This window comes from Rattus rattus, chromosome 5, assembly GCF_011064425.1.
Source record: "Rattus rattus isolate New Zealand chromosome 5, Rrattus_CSIRO_v1, whole genome shotgun sequence".
Classification (NCBI taxonomy): Eukaryota; Metazoa; Chordata; class Mammalia; order Rodentia; family Muridae; genus Rattus; species Rattus rattus.
The window spans coordinates 20,222,527-20,245,776 of NC_046158.1; the positions used below are offsets into that span (position 1 = coordinate 20,222,527).

Consider the following 23,250-nt stretch of genomic DNA (forward strand, 5'->3'; position numbering starts at 1 on the left):
GCTGTCATTTTTATATTTGTTTCATTCCTTCCATGTCTTTCCATAGTTTATTTGAGTCTTTTTGCATTGAAGAACAATGTTTAAAATTTATTCATTTTCTAATGAACATATTAATTTTTCTAATTTTTGAAATTGTCCATTAAATTGAAACAAACATTTATTAAATTCATGCATGGCTTTATGAGGATTTATAAGATATTGGTAGTTAGAAACTTAGACTAACCTGGGGACAAAAATAGGGCATAGGAGCAAACAATGTAGCACTCTACAGAGTAGAAACAGAACTGGTGATTATTCTTCTCCTTCATCATGATTCCCTTTTGAGAACAGCAAAGGATATTATCATTGTCACAGGACTTTCAGGATAGAAAAATCTAAACATATAATATAGATTATTATAATAAAGATTATTTCTTAAAGATTTCAAACTAAAATTTGTTGTATTTTTTTCTATCAATATAAAGGGATGGAGAGCTATGGGGAAAGGATGTAAGTGTCATTTTTTATAGCATCTTCTTTTGATTAACTGTCTTCCCAGCAATTGCTATAAATTGATGCTAAGCCACATTCCTTCACATCCAATTCCATTAAAATACACAACATACATTTATTTTCCTGTCATGTCTCAAAGTCAGGAAGAAGTATGTATAAAGTAACCCTTAGTGAAAGGATGTATCCAAATCAGCTGATGAGCTCTGGGCTTACCTTATCTGGTGTTCGGCTCTCTGCTCCACAGGTGTGCTGTAACAATTCTTTATGAATCAGATGGCCTTGTTATATTTTTTGAGTTTGACCTGTTTTCTGTCAGTATTCGATCAGCTAATATGAAATGAAAAATGAGTTTAATCTGAAGTTGTATACCTAAAAGGATCTTCATATTCTATAATTAGCCAGCAGAATTCTTCCATTTATTACCCACACCTCCATTTATTTATTTCACCTCTTGGTGAGCTTCTCATCATCTACGTGTCACAAACTAATAAAAAAACTCCATTCATTTCTTCTCATCAGCATTATATATTTGCTGTTGATTTGTCTCTGCAAAAAATTGTAACTTGTGTGTTTATTCTTTCCAAGGCTAACATTGTCCATCCCTTTTGTTTTGTTTTATTGTTGCTTGTGTTGTTTTGTGTTTTGTTTTGCTTTAAGGGTCTTTGCAGTGTGTTTCTCTCATACAATGTTTAGTTTTATCATTTTAATTTTTTTGCTCTCTATTTTCTTTTTGCCACATGAATTACCTTCTCCATAAACACATCAATTAGAGACAATTTTTTTTGTTTTTCTCTGTTTCCACATTCCCTTTATAAAAATCCCATCAGGCCTTTCATCCTACCATTAATTAAAATTTCTCTCTGAGTTACCGCAAGTAATTCTTCAGTTCATAATTTTCTATCTTTGCACTTCAGTATCACAGGAAGGTCAGTTGATTTAGCCATTTGCTCCAGTCTCCTGACAGAATAGATACAATGAAAACCTGAGGCCATGGTGATTTTTCACTGTGTGCTGCCCCTAAGGGCCATGCCTGGCTCCAAGGTCCTCCCCTAGCCCTGTAGTCAGGGTCTGTGTTGAAATTCATCCCTGTGGGCCACCAAAAGCATGTGAATGTCTCTTTTCTGGTCTGCAGTTTGAAGCCATGTTGATGTCTGTGTCCTCTACTGTCCCCAGGATGCATATTGATGTGAGTGACCTGTGCTGCTACTTGAGACCATGGTAATGACCTCAAGTCATTGACTTGAGGTCAGTGCTTCCACTAAGGGTCATGTCTGTGCTCATAGTCCTACTGCATCCAGGATTTATTTTGACTTCCAGAGACAGTTCTGCATCTAGGGGCCATATTAATGTGAGTGGGCTGTGCTGTTGCTGGAAGCCATAGTGATTGATGTCCATTGTATGGGCTGTCTCTGGGGGCCTTGTCTAGCTCTGTGGTCCTATAGCAGCCAGGGACAATGTTCATTGTCTGTGCTTTAGCTAGAAACTATGTGAGTGCCCATGATCTGTACTCCCAGTAGTGGTAAAGAGCAAGGAAGAGACTTTCATACTGATATCCGTGATTGCAGATGCAGAGTTGAGAAAGATCAACATGGTTGAGAGATGTCAACCACTACCCCCATTGCTCCCCCTCAAAAACATTTCAATCCAAACAGGAAATAGTTGAAGGCAGTTCTTAAAAAATTGTGATAAGGAAGCTGTGTTCTCCACAATCCATGGCTTGTGGCATGGGGACAGCAAGGGATCATCTCAGCTCCACTTAAGGGGTAGGCCAATGAGAGTTTGGCCATGGTTCCGTGAATATACAGATAACACAAATTGGACTTGTTTTATTTCTTCTTTCTTTTATTCTTTTAATTTTAATTTTTCATTATTTACTTTGGTGGGTTCACAAGAGTGGTGAGCAGACATAGAGGACTGAGAAATCAGAGTGATCATGAAGCATGATGTGAAAATCCCAAACACTCAATAAAATATAATGTTCAAAATTAAAATTTCCGATACTCAGTCTACTGTCATTTGGTACTTTCAGGCTCTTCCTTGACCTTGCCCCTTTTTTAAACAGCCTTTAGTTTTCCTTATTTTTCAGTCTTTTTCCTTTTTGTTTAAATTTTAAAAAAATTCTATTGAATGTGTAAGACATTACATATGGTTTTTTTATTCATGATTGATGGGATGAAGTTTAGTGCTACTTGGAATGCCATTTCAGTGTTTTTTCTTGAACAGTACACTTTCACCTGAGGATGAAATATTGTTTGTATCTTATGATCATGTCCAACTTTTCCTGACATTGAAAAAATTATTCACAGTCTCTCAAATTTAGAAACTCAGAATGGGATTCTTAGCAAATCGTAACCAATGAAATCATCTGAATGCCACAGAAAAAAATTATTGTCTAAAATTTAGAAAACACGCTTTCATTTGCTAATTGACAGTGCTCGATATACAACCTCACAGTGCTTAATTGTTCCTTTTATAACAGGTCCCACATTTCTTTAACTTAATGCATTTCACAAGGAGAAATATCCATCAATTATCTGAGTTAGATTAAACAAATATTGCTAAAACTGGATATACTTGTAATCATACCTAAAATCATGTACAAAATTCAATATACATGGTTTTGTGGGTATGGTTCATATTTATACATTAAGGAAACTAACTTTAGCATAAAATAAAAGGTATATTCATGATATAGAATTATTAAATATTCAAATATAAAAAGGTTTCTATATCCTTGAAATTTCACAGCCATCTGTTTTGGTTAAATAGCTATTATTTTCTCTATGCTCAACATTGGTACATCAATACATCATCAAGACTTTGTAGTTCTGATCTCCCTACACTCTTCACTAGCTTGCTAAGCATGCAATACAAGATAAATATTTTCTAAATCAGAGTGAATCTCAGAACTGTCAGAGCAACAAAAATGTATGAAGAAGCAGCATTGTTTCATATAACAAGTCATTTAGCAGTGTTATAAATATATCACTTTCTCCACTGGGATGTCTCAAATATTCTTTTTCTCTTCATGCTCACATTCTTTGTGTAAGGGGGGAGTATAGGTATATATGTATTCTGTGAAGGTTAGAGAGCAAACTTGACTGCCTGTCCATTCTTGCCTTGCACTTTATTTGAGACATATTTTGTTGTTATTGTTGTCATTGCTGTATTTTTTGTTCCGCACTGTGTATTCCAGACAATCTGTGCATTAGATCCTGGCTATTTTTCCGTCTCTGATTACATTCCCTCTATGGGAAATCTGAGGTACAGATGCTCCCACTTGCCTTTTACCTAGGGTCTACAGATTCAAACTCAGAACCTCACACTTGTACAGCAAATCTTTGTTTCTCATTGAGCATCTCTTTAGCCACATATTTATATTCTTTTTAATACTTAAGTATTTTAATTCATTTTATGTTTTCACACACACACATGCATAGGATGCCTGTGCAGTTCATAGGACATGAATCTATTCTCCCCAAAAATTGAACTCATGTTTTTAGACTTGGCCACAAGTACCTTTACTCTCTGAGCCATCTTGCCAGACTTCATATTTCTAATATTAGTTATGATCTGTATTTTATAGTTCCTTTAATAACACATATTACCTTTATTAAAATTCTAGCCTTCTGTCGTGGCGCCAACCTTTAATACTGGCTCTTAGTAGGCCGAGATAGCTGATATCTGGGAGCTTATGGCTAGTATCATAGAAATAATCAGTAACAGGCCAGACAGTACTAAAAACAAAACCAAATGAACAAACTTACAAAAATATAAATGTTAGAGAATTAGTTCATAAAAATTCTTTGTCTTTTGCTGATTTTTTTCTTTTCCTGAAATTGGAATTTTCTTCATTCAATTTATATCCTGATTACAATTTCCCCTACTCCTCCAAGTTCTTGCCCCTTTCTTCTCATCTAAAACCATAAAACCCTTTCAGTCTCTTCTTTGAAGATAAACAAGCATTTTAAATATAAAAATAACATAAAATAAGAAGAAAAAAACAATTGGAATATAACAAAGAAAAAAAAAGAGAGAAAAGAAAAAAAAAAAAAGCACTAGAATGTGTACAGATACAGAGTCACACATACCTTGACACAGCCTGAAATCCAATAAAAATTCAAAATCAGGAGCCTCATTCAAAAAATACTTAAAAATAGTTTAATAGAGAAGAAAAATCTCAAGAAGAGATATTTGATTATTTCAAAGCAGTACTATATATTGTATACTCAGAAGTCCATGCAATTGTTCCTGAGCTATTGATTTTGTAATAGTGTTAATGGGGAATGTGTACAGTACAAACATATCCGTTGGTTGAGTGTGTGTGTGTGACAGTGTGATTGTACTAGATGACTTTGTTCCACCAGGCTGGTTTATTGCTTTTCAGCTTTATTGTTGCTACTAAATTATTTTAATAGTCTTGCTTGGAAGCAAAATTGTACAGTTACCATAATAAAAATCTGGCAATACAGTAATCAGATTAAGAAACAATGTAAATACATCAGAAAATATATGGAAATCTATTTAGCAACTATCTTCTTCCTCTAGTACTTTCAGCCCATCCTAAGAAAGAATATGCAAACAGCAAGCTTCTATTTGTTTGCATCTTATTTTAACATTTTCAACCTTTTAAAGAAGCTGTAAGAATTTAGGTATATTGGGTACTGTTTTTATAGTATTAAGTTCTATTTAGTTTTACATAGCTATTAATAATTTCTCTACTAAAGATGACCACTATTAATTTGTTTTTCTTTTGATAATACTAACAAGGAGCATATTCCAGTTTTTTCTATGTGCAGGTGGCAGCATAGTCCCACATAGACCCACACTAACGGCTATTCAAGATCTTGTCAATGAATTCAAGATGTGATAATCCATCTTGATCCAAAATCAATAACAAACAACAATCTTTAACTAATGACTGTGAGTTCAAACTTTTGAAACTTACAATAGTAAGTTCAACTTTATCTATATGCTGGTTAGAATTCCAATTAAACACATAAGATATGAAGAAACAATTCAGCTTCAAACCTTCCCTAAAAAATGCGAGGGAGGGTTTTTTGTTTTGTTTCTTTTTTTTCTATTTTGGAAATTTGATATAGGCTCGGTCCTGAAATTAATGATATTTCTGGCAATTTGCAGACAATCCTGTGAATGGGATTTCTTTATCTTGTGATGCTGACATTGCATTAGTGATTGAACATAGATTCACTGTAATTTTGACTGTGAAAGATCAACAGTGATTTGCATGCAGATAGGATTTTTCTAATATTATTCTGGATCCTGTGGTTAGAATGTCAGGAGGCATTGGTGGTACTTGAGGACAAGGAAAAGTTTGCCTTGATTAACCAATTCAAAGGTGGACCTAGCTCATTCTTGGACTCCATGATTATTGTGTTAATTTTGTTCGTGACTCCATACAATTTATTCCTTAAGTAGAAGATGCCATATTTCAAAGAACAATTGTGGACTGTGTGTGCATTGATCTTGCCTTCTGAATTGGCTTATAAATTCCTCACCGAATGTGACAGACAGGGCCAAGGAATTTTATGCTTTGTTTTCTATGGCCTCTGTGAAAGAATGCCTCACAGAGTATCTGGATACACAAGCTGTACAATTGACTGTCCAGTCTGCTAGACTTTGTGGCAGGGGCACATGTATCACATCTTCACCATTTTTAAACCAACCAACCCGTAGGTAGCAATGAATATTAGTTGGAAAAGTAAGACTGAACCCCAGTGAACTAGATGGGGGGGCGGCAATGGGGGGGGGGAGGGGAACACCCATAAGGAAGGGGGAGGGAAGGATGTTTGCCCGAAACCAGGAAAGGAATTTTGTACATAAGAAATCCAAGTTAATAAAAAAAAAAATCAAAAAAAAAAAAAAAAAACCAACCCACAATTTGTTGGAAAAGTTGTATAGATAGTACACCACAGAAGTATTTTTCAAAGTCCATCTCGTTTCTGCTCTGTGTTGTCAGAGCCTCATTTTTTCTTCACAGAGACAACAGTCTCCACCTGTGCAGTCTTCTGGAAAGGTTTCCCTCTGCAGCTGTACGTTTTGAAATCCATAGAATAAACTGACTACTGACTAAAACTGTTTTAAAGAAAATTATGTCTATACTACATATCTATTGAATATGCATTTTCATGTTACTATACCCCAAGTAACATTTACAAATATTTATTTAACACTTACACTGTATTAAATTTGGGTTTCATAACTAATTCAGTAATATGGGCATGTTATAGGAAAAAAATAGGCCATTTAGTATAAAATACATGCAAATTGGTCAACTGTGGATCTGTAACATCTCTGAAACTAGACACTTGAGCACAGCAAGGCATATGTATACTTAGACTAATGCATTTATGGAAATGAACTAATGCATATTAATACATACATGCTCCTTTTAGTGTGCAAGAAAGCCCACCTCTACTTTTTTTTACACCCTTTTAAACTAGAGTCTTATATGATTCTTTCTTAGTCCTTTGTGCTCATTCCTTGTCACTAAAATCATTATTGCATTATATTACACTGCAATCCTAGTTACTTTCTTGGGATGGGACTTTGAATATCTGACAGTCTTTCTGTAACATGCAAAATACTGATACATGTCTTGGGTTATTTATATCATACTAATTTGACAAAAACTCTATAAAGAAATATACCTGGAACACTTTTTTAGTTTCTATTGACATTTATGATGTGTACATATTAATGGGATCCTTTATGTTATTTCAATATATCTATCTAATATGCATTGATCAATTCCTTCCCTATCTATCCATGCTTCTCTCCTCTGATAATTTCTAGTAATGACTATGTTATGTTATATTGATTTTTTGCTCATTTATTTAACATACACATGTGAAAAAGAACTTGTGATAATATATTTATGTATCTGATTTACTTCCATTAACATAATTTTTTCCAATTCCACCCACATTGTTGGAAGTGACAGAAATATACTCTTTTTAAAGAATAACATCCAATTTCATGTGTGTGTGTGTTGTGTGTATACATGCATGCCTACAGAGTGACTATAATTTATTCTTCCATTAATAGACAATAATACTACTTCATTTTTTAGCTCTTATTTATTTAATGTATCAAAATAAACCTGACAAGAAATTGTCTGTTTTGTAAGTTAATTTATTTTACTTGTGGTTATGTACCCACACATATACCACAATGCATGTGTGAATGTCAGAGGACAACTTGTAAGAGTTTTTCCATTCTCCTACCATGGATCCTGGATATTAAACTCATATAGAGCTTCGCAGCAAACCTCCTCACTCACTGAGTGAACTGTCTCACCTGACTAAAACTGTTATTTTTCACATCCATGTAACTGAGAAGAGATAATAACTCTTGGTTTAAACTTGCATTTTCATACTGGTCAATATTGAACAAACTTGAGTTTATTTTTTGGTTATTTGTATTCCTTCTTGCAAAATTGTGCCTTTACCTCAATTTTCCATTTTATAAAATGGTTTTAGTTGGTTGTGTCTTTGCTAAACTTTGGAATGATAATCTTTTAAATCAGACAGCTAACAATCTCCAGATACATTATAAAATTTGTATTACTCACTAATATGTATTCCACCTAGAAAAATAAAAATAATGTGTGAAAAAGCATAATTTGCAGTAAAACTATCACCACCAAGATCTGTAACAAAACAGGATTTCACAGACAACAACATTCCTTGTCCAGGGTGTGCTTTACATGTTGACTTTGAAAACATGATGGCCAGCAGCCATTTTTGTTTGTAAGCCAGTAGAAGGAAAACATTTATACATGTTCTATTGGTGTGCATCAAAATTGTCAAAATATTATTCTTCTTTAATGTGATATTTTTATTAACTCTTTGAGATTTTCATATATTGTACTTTAATCAACCTCAACCCCTCCTCTAGCTGCTACTGGATCAACACCAATCTTCCCAACCTATCCAAACTTCCTGTACTCTCTTTGGGCTCATAGGAGCTCACAGAGACTGAACCACCAAACAGAGACCATGCGTAGGACTAACCTACACACTTTACACATATTTACACAGCTATGTAGTTTGATCTTCATGTGGAACTCCTAACAGTGGAAAGAGGTACTATGTCTGGCTCTGTTATCTTTCTTTGGGACCCTATCCTCCTACTGGTCTACCTCGTCTAGCCTTAATAGGAGAAGATATACCCAGTCTTACTGCAATATACCAAGGTCAATATACCAAGGTTGGCTAAAATCCATGGGAGACCTTCCTTTTCTAAAGAGAAAGGGAGGGGGAGTGGATGGGGAGAGACCAGAGGTTGAGGAGAAAGACTCGGAGAAGAGGAGGAAGGGAGACGAAAAATTAAATAATATAAAATAAAACATAAATTAACAACTGTTCACAGCTCCTCAGTGGGAGAGCTGTTGAGACATTCCTTCCCTGTTGTCTGGATTGCTCTTGTTTAAGCCTTTTCCAAGCAATACTAACTACTATGATTCCCTAAATGCAGTGGTTCTGTCATATCCAGAAATCACTGTTTCACTTTACTCTGACTTGACCTCATTCCTTTGTAATCTTTCTTTCCATTCTATCTGGATGGCCCCTAAGCATTGGAGTAGGAGTGATAAAGCTGCTCTATGTTTAGAAGAACACTCCAAAATCACTTGTGCTCTCCCCACTGACCATTTGTGAGTTTCTGCAATAACCACCATCCACTACAAATAACGAAAATTTACTTCAAACTATAACACACATTCAGCTACTCACAGAATCCACTTTTATTTAATAATATGAACAATAGTTTAAAATTAAGAAAACACAATGTTTAGACTACAAGCAAGACAAGAATATTCTGATACTGGCATGAAAACAAGCTGTCAAGCTATCAGAAATAGATTATTTTGCTAATGGCAAATAATTCTGACTCTGACAAGGACATTTAATGGCTGTTCCTTATTTTGAATTAATTACAAATTACAAACAAATTTTCGTTCCTTTCCTTTAAGGGCGATGCATCAACAATGCCTGGGTATGTGATGGAGATGTTGACTGTGAGGATCAGTCTGATGAAGAAGACTGTGATAGTTTCTTGTGTGGACCACCCAAGTACCCTTGTGCCAATGATACCTCTGTGTGCCTGCAGCCAGAGAAACTCTGCAATGGGAGAAAGGACTGTCCAGATGGGTCAGATGAAGGCGACCTTTGTGGTACTGCTTGTTTTGTCATATATACTTCTCTCCAGGCATTAGAACCTTTAGTTAATTCATAAATACTTGTTATCAAAGAATTTATTCATTCCACTTATTCCCTACAAATGAGACATTTTGCATTTATGCTTATATTTAACTTTAAGGCATGAAGTGGTTTTATAAATTATACTAAATATGATCAAGAGTTTCTGAAAGCAAGAAAAAACAAACAAACATAATAATTTACCAGAGATCTCTGCAAGTGTTACATCTCTGGCTACTATTCTATAGCTGAGCTGATTAGTGTCAGGATGTCACTGAGAACAGAGAATGCAACTTACTGTTGAAGAGAAGCCAGACATTCTAAGAAAAACTGTGGTTTTGTTTGCTACAGGAAGAAGGGAAGATAGATTTAAGACAGACTATTATCTGAGTTGTTACGATGCTGTTTGAAGTCCTTGTATAATAATTTCCCTAAGTATGCTTATCTAGCTAAAATGATCAATTCAACAGACTTTAAAAGAACTTGGAATAGCCATCTCCCTATGTCAAACAATACATATGAAGGGAAAGAATAAAAAAGCATTGTCTATCTTGAGGAAATCAGAAAGTTATCAAGCAGAGGATTTAGGTATGTTTGCTAGGAGATCCTGATAGAGGCTTCAGTAAGTGTGTAAATAATGATAAGAACAACAAATAAACAAGGTAATGAACAAGAAAGGATAGCGGTGACTTGACTTATCCAAATAGTTTCGTTTCTCCTATTTAATGTTACTTAAATCCACAAAGAGCAACAGCAATTCTTAGTGCTAAGACAAAAATTTATATTTGAAATAAACTAAAAATCTTATGAAACCCCCTTTTTAACCTTCAGGGCACATTTCTTTACTGTAGTTCTTTTGGAAAGGGGAATCAATTGAACTAAAATGGAGCAACTACTTCAAAATGGCTACAGTTTTCAAATGATTATGATTACTTCAGAACAAGCATATTTGAAAGTAAATCTATTTTTTTCTTTCCAAAATAATACCTAACTTGAATTCAATTCTTAAAGGAAAATGGCTAATGAAATTACAACCCATTTTTACAAGAAATATACTTCTAGAGTCAACAGGAACATTTAAGTTCTACGTGAAAATATTGCTACAATCTGTCAGTTATTACACAGCAGTCATTTTTCTCACTTCCCTGAAGAAGCACAACTAGACCGGTTTTGAGAAACAATTGTTAAATTCTTATTTTTGTTTGAGTTTTGTTGTTGCTTGATTTGGTTGGCTTTTTATTTTAACATAGTGTCTCACTGTGTAAACAGGGTCAACCACAAACTCATGGTGGTGACCAGCTTGGCCTCTTACTCACAAAGCTCCACCTGCTACAGCCTTCCTAGTTCATTGTTTAGAGGGATGCATACCCAACTCAAAACAATATTTTTGATGCAAAGAAATAATGAGAAGCTTCTGGGCTTGTTGCTGTGTACCTGTTTCCTGCTTAGGAATAGTAGGAAACTGTAGGGAGCATAAGGGAAGAGTTCAGAACAGTAGGGGGCAAGAGAAAATAGTAGGGTCTATGGGGTTGTAAAAACAGGAATCTGCTATCTTACTTAAGAACATGACATTCTGAAATTTGCTCACACTGAAAATGCTGGTCTAAATTTTGTTAGTTATATTCCCTTTTTAATTTTAATTTTATTCATTCATTAAGTTTAATTGTCTAATGTCAGACTGATATAAAATTAGATATTTTCTATGTCTTTCTGGATGCTAAAGTGTTTCAGTAATGGTTGCTCATCACTAGTTCTAAAATACCAGAAAAATTTTGTTTCTGTATTATATATTTCTATGCCCCCATTGAATTAGTCATGACAACTAATATATAGGACACACACAAAAAAAGAAAACTATTCCTTATTATCACTATAATTACATATACACATATGTATTTATAATCATTAAATACTCAAGTAAACAATGTTTGTCTCTCTTTTGAAAGGCATTTACAACTAATTTTAAACAGCTTCTAAAAGGTTGAGGGTAATTTTCCAGTTTTAACAAAAGTACTGAACACATTTACATCAATGAGCTAACAGAAGCTATATTATAAATTTAGTAGAAATGGAAAATTGCTTTCCCAATGATTATCATTTATAAGTAAACTTTCCTATTGAATCATTTCTATCAGTGTTTGTATCCATCGAGTGTGGGGGATTGGTTTATATCGGGTAATAAAATCTCTGAGTGTAATTCCAGACTTAGAGAATTCAATCAATGAGTAGCATGAACTGAGATAAACAATCTGACTAAGAACGTTTGTCTCTTGACAGATGAATGTTCTCTCAACAATGGAGGCTGTAGCAACCACTGTTCTGTTGTACCTGGAAAAGGAATTGTCTGTTCCTGCCCAGAAGGACATCAGCTCAAGAAGGACAATAGAACCTGTGAAATCGTAGACTACTGCTCCTCCCACCTGAGGTGCAGCCAAGTGTGCGAACAGCACAAACACATGGTCAAATGCTCCTGCTATGAAGGCTGGGCGTTGGATACTGATGGGGAAAGCTGCATCAGTGTGGGTGAGTAAATACTGCAAACAATGAAAGCAAATCCAAAAACACTTGAAAAAATAATGAAGGGGTTCTATTTATTCTGTAAGTCACCTTTAAATGCCATAGGTCATTTTTACCCTATTCTAACACCTTCCAGAAAGGGTGTTGTAGCATTCCTTCTTATCATAGCCCTCAGACCCTTAGCCATGTGATTACTATTACTGTTCTAATATGCCCTTCATCCTGAATACATCACACCTTTGAAATTACACATTACTAAAATTGGACTTCAGATAATGATAAATTTACATTATCTTTTAAGTTGTATTGAGTTCCAGTGACCCTTACAGTTATGTGGCTAGAACACACTTCTGAAATCTATTGGAGAAAACAGCAGGCTTTAGCTTCAACTAACTTCCTGATTAGAGAAAGCATTTCTTTCATTTTATTAATGCAGTCTTCAGACCATTAATGCTGTTACCAACCAGGATGAATTTGTAGCCAATAAAAATGAAAGGCACAGATAGAAAGATAGATAGAAGATAGAGAGATAGATAAATGATTGATTGATAGACAGATTGATAGAATGGTAAATAGAAGATAAGTAGATGGCAGATATAGATTAAAGGTAGATTATTATACACATCTAAAAAAGTCATTTATTTTCAGACTTTGAATATCACTGCTAATTCAACATAGTCAGTAAGAATGACTGACTATGACAAAAGACAAAATTTCTTTTTCCTTGGCCTTCTTTCACTCTCATCATTCTTTTCTTAATTCTTTTTCCAAAATATGTTTTGTATTGAAGTAATATGCACTTTTACTCATCTTAACACTTGAAAATGTGAAAAGAGTCATGTTTTCTAAGGCATGTCATCAATAAAAATCTTTGAGAATTATTTCAAGTATTTACTAGACAAGAAGAAATAAGAATAGGAATAAAAATACCTTATCAAATAAATTTTAATTCATGACAATACATATATAGACCTTATTATTGAATCCATGAATGTTTCTTGATTAATCTTGATGGCTGCATTTCAATATTTCAGTATATTTATGTTTTAGTGTTTGCACATATAGAGTTATTTTATAGCTCTTACGCTTTATTTAAGCCCTCTATACCATAAACTCAATTAGATGACCAAGAACCTATGTGTCATAAACATTCATTCATTTTATTTCTTCTACTAGGGCACCATTTTTCATTCCCCTTTTTCTAGATATCCAGGTTATTCTTTGATCAACTTTAAAACTCATACTTCTATTATTATGTGTTTTATTTTCCATGTATATTTTTTCTGTGTAGGACACCATATTTCTAAGGTTGTATGGTCAGGGTTTGATTTGACTTTTCATACTCATGTTCCCTTTCTTGTTATCATTTCAGTCAAATAAGAAAAATCAAAAGTCAGAATTCATACTATAGTCTTTTATTCTGCTTTTCATAGTAGCATCCAGTCTAATTTGAAAAAATTAATATACAGCCAATGGCTATTATATTTTCAGAGACCATTTCATTATTTTAATCTTCTATTTTGTTGTATTTTAAAGTAATATGTGATTCTTTCCTCTGGTTAAATATTAAATCCTCACCTATGATATTAAGGAATATTTATTCTATGTTTACTTCTCCAAGATGCTAAATAAAGTAATCCTCATAAAATACTAAAAAGAGCAATATGTTGCATTAAAAGAGTCATTTTGTTAAGAGTAAAGAAACAACATATCAGATTCGATCATTAATATGTTAGGATCATAGTTTAGGAAAACCATAACTAATTCTTTGATATAGATGAAGTTATTAAAGTATCAGGGTAGGTTGGTACCACATGGAATAACTTATGAGTTAATAGCTAACATTTTTCCCTTTCTGAAGTTAAGCTTTTGAATGTATACAACCAATTCAGAGCTAATCCTAGTGGAGATGGCCTAAGCTTTGCCTAGAGAGAAATCCCTAGAGCGTTCTTAACATAACTCATGATTTGCTTATGTCACACCTGCTTTTTTTGTGGTGGAGGAAAGCAAGCATGTATTATAACATTAATGTTGAAATGAAGATTTTTTTACATGAACAGATGACCAAGTTGATAATTAATTGCACTTTGAAACAGAGAAATTAACACCATTGTCAACATTTAAGATATTCATAGAAGTGTTTTATTAATTGATCTACTTGTCCACCTACTCGAGGTTTTGTTCTATATTTCTGTTACTACAGCTCTTTGGAAAAGCAGAAAGCTCATAGACCATTAAAAATGAATTGTTATGGAGCTCCTGGACTTTAAAATAGATGTTTCTTCTTTCCTGTCATCCCTTCACTTCCATAATTCTTTATGTGATTCCTTTTCAAAAATAACTGTTGTTGCTATTGTGTTGAATGACAATGCTAACTCACCTTGACATCTCAAAAATACAAAAAGGAGGATAAAAGATAAAAAGAACAATAGGCTTTATGATTCAGATATGTTAGTGCCAGAGCATCCCTTGTGTTCTTAGTCCTTGAATTCTTTTCTGTAAACTTTCATATATTTTTATTTGCTTCTGAAATTCTTGACAAGCTGGTTTTTACTGCAATGGCTGAGCTGGTTTTTCTGTTTGTTTGTTTTTCATTTTTATGTTCATATCTATAAAGTCTTATTGAACATACTCATTATAAATAATTACTTTTACAATTTTGATTTTTATTTAATAAATTTCACTTTTTTATTTGAATTTTTCTGCCCTTCTAAAATATTCTATTATGTCTCTGACTTGATGTTCAAACACCATTCTCTTTCAGGGTTCCACTAAAAATCCAGGAAGTTACTGTGCAGTGTATATGTTTCTAATTGCTATCTGCTCTTTGGTGTGCAGCCTCTGGCCAGTTTGCAATGTTTCTCCTACTACAGTGAAGAGCATTATAACTTTCTTCCTGTTTCCCCTTAACCTAAACCAAATTACATTTTCTCAACAATGGCACCGTTCTTCCTATCCCTCCAGTGTTTCATACTTTAGATTCGAAAAGTTTTATTGTTACCAATTATGTTTTAGGAAAGAGATTGTGGCTGTAGATTCACAAACACTGTAGTGATGGCATCATCTTTGGGCACAGTGTGCTCCTCTCTCAATCTTTCATTCTCACATAGTTCTACATGGAGCCACTTGGCAAACACCTTTTTACTCTGAAAAAATATGCAGTCTGCTAAAATTGAATTGTTTTGGACATTTATATCTTAAAGGACAACAGCTTTTTTTCTTTCTCTTTCTCTCTTTCTTTCTTTCTCTCTCTCTTTCTTTCTTTCCTTCTTTCTTCCTCTCTTTCTTTCTTTCTTCCTCTCTTTCTTTCTCCTTCCTTCCTTCCTTCCTTCCTTCCTTTCTTTCCTATCCTTTCTTTCTTTCTTTCTTTCTTTCTTTCTTTCTTTCTTTCTTCCTCTCTTTCTTTCTCCCTCCTTCCTTCCTTTCTTCCTTTCTTTCTTTCTTTCTTTCTTTCTTTCTTTCTTTCTTTCTTTCTTTCTTTCTTTCTTTCTAATTCCAATTCCCTGAATATCAGAGAGCCACTTAAAATTATTTGACCGTGGAGATGGAAAGATATCTCAGCGGTTAAGATTGCTTCTTGATCCTGATGAGGATCCAAGTACATATCCAAGTACCCACATCAGGCAGTACAAAATCTTCAAGCACATTCCCAAGAGAACTAATGGGTAAGCTATTCTATCTTTGAAAACACCTGTGGCTGTACACACATGCAGAAGAATACACACACACATACACACACACATACACACACACACACATGCACACACACACGCACACACACACACACACACACACACACACACACACACGGTCATTGAAGAAGCACAGTTATTAATGAGATGGGAAGTATTTGTATCTGATGGGAAGTTTTCACTTATGGTCTCCTTCTCTGATAATTGTCATCACTAATAGCAATTATTATATCAAACCTACATTCTCTTCATAAATTATATCCTGTAAACTCTTTATATTATTTTTATTTTATTTTATTTTTTACCATCTTGTTCTTACCCCCTTCGCAGTCTGCCCTTTCCCAGTTCCTCATGTCATCTTGTCCTCCCCATCTCTAAGGGGATCTCCTCGAGCCCTGTCAGAATTCCCCATACCCGGGGGCCCCAACTTTCTCTAGGGTTAGGTGTGTATTCTCCCACTCAGGCCAGACCCGGAAGTCCTTCACTGTATATGTGTTGGGGCTATGGATCAGCTAGTGTATGCTGCCTGGTTGGTGGCACAGTGTCTGAGTGATCTCAAGGGTCCAAGTTAGTGGATTCTGCTGGTTAACATTTGGGGTATTCTTCTTCCTCAGCTTCTTCTGGTCTTTCCCTCATATAAACACAGGGGTCCTAGACTTCAGTCCAACGGTTGTGTGTAAGTATCTGCATCTGTCTCAGTCAGGTGCATTTGGTCCTCTCACAGGACAGCTTTTTAACACTGTCTTTTTCAAGATTAACTCTTTCAAAATACTCACTACAGTTTATTAGTAACCACTATTTATTAAATAACCATGGGTATAAGATATTACTGATAGAATAACTCTCAATGAATAATTACAGAAACTGAGACCCAGAGAAATAAATTCATTGTTTAAAAATTGTAGCTAAGAGGAAAAAGGTATTTGTGTATCATCCTACCTATGTCATCTCAAAGTGTAGCAGTGAAACTCTGCCCATTACACCTATAATTTATAGCACATGCAATCCATCCCCAAAATTCAAACTGGCAGTGTGCATCCACCTGGGGCAAAAGTCTCTGGGTCCTTTACACTTATATGCCTGAGTCTGGTGGGGAAGCTTATCCCACCACTGCCAGCTCTGGATCCCTGCACATCAGTTCTAGCTATTTATGCTAAACCCTGTAATTCCATATGCAAATATTAGACTTGGTATAATCTCCATTGGGGATCCCTAAAGATTGGGTAGACTCAACCTATAGTCCTGTTGCTTTCAGTTATAGGATGGATCCTGAGCCTGCTTCACTCACTGACTATCGTTTTCCTAGGTTGGTTTCTCTTCTAGTCAATGTTTCTGTTGATGTGATAAAATAAGATAACAAAAGCAACTAAAAGGTGAAAAGGTTCGTCACAGTTTGAAGCATCATGGCAGCACAGTCATGGCAACAAAAACTTTAGCACTTGATTGCATGTGTTCATGGTAAAGAAGCAGAGAGTAATAAATACTGTACTTATTTTCTTCCCTTCATCAATGCAGGCCCCAAGCCCAAGATCCATATGACCCCATTCACAGTTGATAGGTTCTCCCGCTACAATTAACCTAATGAGAATAATTCACTTATTGTCTTACCTAGAGGCCAGTCTCTTAGATGACATTACATCTCATCAAGTTGACAACCCACACAATCTTGGTAGTATATTTCTGGTACTTCCAATATCCCAAATTATTCATCGTAACGTATGCATTGGACTCTTGGAGGATTCCTTGTAGACAACTTTCTTATCACACATTGCTGGCCTCATCTGCTTTTATCTGGAATCTTGGCACAAGACTCCTGAACCCCACTACTTTTGTTTTCTTCATTCCTACCTAAGCAGCCCCATGTAAGAATGCCAACTTCTACTATTCCTATGAGGGACATATATGTCCCTGTAAAATTGCAAAACTTCTGTAATGCAAAGGACACTGTCATTAGAACAAAACAGCAAACAACAGATTGGGAAAAGACTGTTTCCAATCTTACATCGATAGAGGGCTAATATCCAAAATATAGAAAGAACTCACGAAGTTAGATTCCAGGGAATCCAATAACCCTATTAAAATGGGGTACAGAGCTAAACAAAGAATTTTCAGCTGAGGAATATCAAATGGCTGAGAAGCAACTAAAGAAATGTTCAACATCCTTAGTCATCAGGGAAATGCAAATCAAAACAGCTCTGAGAATCCACCTCACACCAGTCAGAATGGATAAGATCAAAATCTCAGATGACAACAGATGCCTGCTAGGATGTAGAGAAAGGAGAATAATCTTCCATTGTCCACAGAGAATTGCAAGATGGTACAACCACTCTTGAAATCAGTCTGGAGGTTCCTCAGAAAACTGGACATAGCACTTCCTGAGTACCCAGCTATACCACTCCTAGGCATATTCCCAAATGATGCTTTGATGTATAAGCACACATGCTGCACTATGTTCATAGTGCCCTTACGTATAATAGCCAAAAGCTGGAAAGAACCCAGACATTCCTCAACAGAGCAATGGATACAGAAAATGTGGTACATTTACACAATGGAGTACTACTCAACTATTTAAAACAATGACTTCATGAAATTCATAGGCACATGAATGGAAGAAGAAAATTCATCCTGATTTACATAACCCAAACACAAAAGAACACATATAGTATGCACTCACTGATAAGTGGATATTAGTCCAAAAGTTCGGATTCTCCAAGGCAAAGTCCAGAAACCACATGAAGCTCAAGAAGAATGATGACCAAAGTGTGGATGCTCCAGTCCCTCTTAGAAAGGTGAACAAAAATATACACAGGACGAAATATGGAGACAAAGTTTGCAGCAGAGACTGAAGGAAAGGCCTTCCAGAGACTGCCCCACCTGGGAATCCAGCCTATATACAGACACCAAACCCAGAAAATATTGCTGATGCTAAGAAGTGCAAGCTGACAGGACCCTGATATAGATGTCTCCTGAAAGGCTTTGCCAGAGCATAACAAATACAGAGGCGAATGCCTTGAACTGAGAACTGAGTAACCACTGAACTCCTAGTGGAGGAGTTAGAGCAAAGATTACAAGGAGATAAAGGGGTTTGCTATCCCACAGAACAACAATACCAACCAACCAGAGCTCCCAGAGACTAAACTACCATTCAAAGAGTGCACATGGACAGACCCATGGCTCCAGCTGCATATGTAGCAAAGCATGGCCTTGTTGAGTATCAATGGGAGGAGAAGTCCTTGGTCCTTCCAAAGCTTGATGTCCCAGTGTAGGGGAATGTTAGGACAGGGAATCAGGAAGGGATGAGTGGGTGAGTGGGAGAATACACTCATAGAAGCAGGGGAATAGGGTATGGGATGGGCATTTAGGGACAGGAAACTGGGAAAGGGGATGACATTTGAAATGTAAATTAAAAAAACAATAAAAAAATTAAGAACTAGTCATAGGAAAAATAAAAAGAATGGAACAAGACATTTTGCCATACTTTGTTTTTTGGAACCTTATGATACTGTCTGAGGTGTGTTAGTGAGTGTGTGTGTGTGTGTGTGTGTGTGTGTGTGTGTGTGTGTGTGTGTCTGTTTCCTATTGGTGTTCTGCTCCTCCATGACTCCACTAGAATAGCCCATGAAGCTGTACTTATTAATATCTTGGCCTTCTCAACATTATCGCTCTAAACTCTTCCACATACTTCAGGCAAACAGACCCAAAGGCTTCAACTCCCAGGTTTGTCAACTCAGTTAAGAATTGACCCTTGGGAGGGAATAGGAAGGCAAATTTTAGAACAGAGGCTGAAGGAATGCCCATTCAGAGCCTGCCCCACATGTGGCCCATACATATACAGCCACCAAACTAGATAAGATGGATGAAGCAAAGAGGTGCAGGCTGACAGAAACCAGATGTAGATCTCTCCTGAGAGACACAACCAGAATATGGCAAATATGTAGGCGAATGCCAACAGCAAACCACTGAACTGAGAACGGGACCCCCCTTGAAGGAATCAGAGAAAGGACTGGAAGAGCTTGAAGGGGCTTGAGACCCCATATGAACAACAATGCCAACCAACATGAGCTTCCAGGGACTAAGCCACTACCCAAAGACTATACATGGACTGACCCTGGGCTCCAACCTCAATGGTAGCAATGGATAACCTAGTAAGGGCACCAGTGGAAGGGGAAGCTCTTGGTCCTGCCAAGACTGACCCCCCCCCCAGTGAATAGGATTGTTGGGGGAAGGGCGGTAAGGGGAGGAGGATGGGGAGGGGAACAGCTATATAGAAGGGGAGAGGGAGGGGCTCCGGGGATGTTTGTTTGGAACCCGGGAAAGGTAATAACAATTGAAATGTAAATAAGAAATAACCAATTTAATAAAGATGGAGAAAAGAAAAAAATAAAAAGTAAAAAATAGAATTCTTTGTATGTTATTTGCTTGTTATTAGAAAGAGAGGTATAAGGTCTTTTATTTTGATTCATGCTTTGAAATATAGTCAGATATAGCAGAGGACAACATGATGGTAGACATTTCTATGGCCTTGTGGTCATGTGGCAGCAACTTACTCTATATCATCAGCACAGAGAATGGAGCAGTGGGGTGGCCAGAAAGCATGTCCACTGGCTATCCTTCATTGTCAATAATTCTACAGTCATCTGAACGGTGATACAACTGGGGGTCCAATTATTAAAGCACAAAGTCCTCACATCCAACCCATAATTGGATGAACTTGACTGAATCGATGAGTAATCTTACAGTTATTACTACTGAATAGAACCACCTGCTCTTTGGAATGTTTGCACAGTCTGCATTTTACAAACTGTAACTTTCCTAACCTCCCTACATCTTTGATTACTCTCAAATATTTCTTATTTTGCAGTTATTTTTTAATTCTTTCATAGTGTAATATTAGAGAATCTCTATAATGATTATTAATTTTGAGGGTTTTTTTTTGAGGTCGTTTTCTAATGAAGACCTTTTGATGTTTAATTAATGTTAATTCTGTATAATCTACCGAAGGATACTAGAGCATTTCTCAGAAATTCAAGAATTCTATACTTTACTTTTACATTAAGGATTTCTCTATATCTTCTCACTAGTATACACACTCAATGATATTTATATATGTATATATGTATGTATATAATGTGCAGATTCCAATGATTTGTCAATATAAAAAAGAAGTGATCACTTTTATATATAAACTAAAACATAGAGCAGAGATATTGAAAACAATAATTGAAAAGTAGAGAAAGTTAAATGGAGCGAAACATCAAACCAAAAACTTAAAACATGAGATGTCTATTTGACTTAAATTCAGAGGTTTGAGTAATACTTGAAAGTCCATTTTCCCCTGCATTTCGTAGAGTCTATTCTATCTTTCTTTGTCAATAGTGCACTTCAGTCTTATTTGAGTATTACTTGGTCTGTAAATGGCTCTAGCTTGAGGAATGTAGAAAAGGAGATAATGACATACAATGAGGCCGGGAGAGGATAAACAATTTCCCACTATAGAAGAGTGTTCTCCGTAAAATAAATGCATTTGTTGATGGACCACATAAAGGCAAATAAATTCTTCACTGCAGACACAGAAACATAATCTGTAACTGCAATGAGAGAGAAATAATTGTAACTACCGCATCCCTTTTTGTTCAGGGGTTTTAAAGGTACAACAGTGACTGGAAGATGTTCTGACAGAATTGTGGGTTGTACAGGTACTACAGCAATTTACCCCCTAAAGTCTAGAGAAACTCAGAGACCTTTTCTGAAACCAGAGAACTGATTTCAAGTTCTGCCTCGTAACATTTATTTTGTAAGTTTGTAGTGGGACCTAGAGGAAGTCAAAGAGAAAGGAGAACAGAATACTTCTGCCTTGTGTATTTCACATTGTGGGTGTGAAGCCCTTCATGTTGTGGGTGTCTCCCGAGAGGCTCTGCCAGATCCTTACTGATACAGATGAGGATGCTTGCAGCTAACCATCACACTGAGCATGGGATCCCCAGTGGAGGAGTTAGAGAAAGGACTGAAGGAGCTGAAGGGATTTGCAACCCCATAGGAAGAACAACAATATCAACTAGCCAGATCCCTCAAAGCTCCCAGGGACTAAACTATCAACCAAAGAGTACACATGGAGGGACCCATGGCTCCAGTTGCATATGCAGCAGGACATGGTATTGTCTGGCATCAATAGTAGGAGACACCAAAGGTATAGATATCAGTAGAAGCTATCTAGACTAGAGTTCAAATATGAAAGAATATGATTTTAGAATTCTGATAAAAGAGTTTCTCTTATTCAAGCAAGCTCCTGTAAATATTTATCAAATGGAGTTTTCTCGGCTCAGAAAGGCTATAACAAATAAAAAATATTGAGAAAAATACTTGAACTTTTTTAATTGAAATGTTCAAAAGGCAATGAAATATTCACTAAATTTAAAGCCTTTTTGCATGCATCTTGGCAGTATTGTTGTATTTTTCAAATTACATAAGTTACATTACTACGGTTATCTGAAATGAGTATTTTTATTCTGTAAGAGGATTTTGTTTGTGTTGTTTTTATTGTTATGCGTATTCCTCCTGACAGACATACAATTCTACTGTTAGCTTCCTTGTATGTAAGGACTTTGAGGTTGCTCCCACTAGTTTGCTGTATCACAATTATGTCATACATATACTTCTGAGTATGTACAGTTGACCCTCACGTTCAAATGTATACATATTTTCAGCTGTGCTGGTTAATTCATTATCATCATACATTTCTAAGGAATGTGGCTATACACTACACACCATGACGGACATCTCATGAGACCTCCTGATTCTCAAACCATTACTCTACAAGGAACACCACCCTGCAGGAGCAAGAATTTCTTCTCAAAGCCTCCCCACCCCCCACCCCCACGCTAGCTTTGTAGTTCTGTCATTTCGCTTTCATACTTGCCAATTCTCAATTAGTTCTGTACATAATGGGGAAGATAAAGTCAGCTACCTCGAAAAACTCATGGGGAGAATCAGTGTTGACATTCATATAGTTAAGAATAATTCTTTTATATGTGAAGTGATCTGCTTTGTATGAATTTTTAACTTCTAAATAGTTACAAAAGTATGACCTGGAGCACCTGGTCAGCATGGACAAAGTTCTGAGAGTGCACACATACAAACACACACACAAATACAAAACACCAAATTAAATGAGTGTGCGTGCGTGCGTGCATGTGTGTGTGTGTGTGTGTGTGTCTGTGTGTGTGTGTCTGTGTGTGTGTATGTGAAGCTACATTAGTCCTTTCCATTTCTACTGCTACCTTACTATAAATCAGTGAAACATGTGTGGACTGCTACCATTGTACAGGTAT

General features: G+C 35.8%; 1 protein-coding gene across 1 annotated transcript in view; it reads left to right on the forward strand.

Moving 5' to 3' along the window:
* Positions 1-23,250, forward strand: part of LOC116901382 (low-density lipoprotein receptor-related protein 1B-like) — a 199,002-nt gene that overhangs the window by 48,759 nt on the left and 126,993 nt on the right. Inside the window, exons 3-4 of the mRNA XM_032903249.1 lie at positions 9,488-9,688; positions 11,991-12,236. Coding sequence (XP_032759140.1) covers positions 9,488-9,688; positions 11,991-12,236 — 447 coding nt within the window. The remainder of the gene's footprint in view (positions 1-9,487; positions 9,689-11,990; positions 12,237-23,250) is intronic.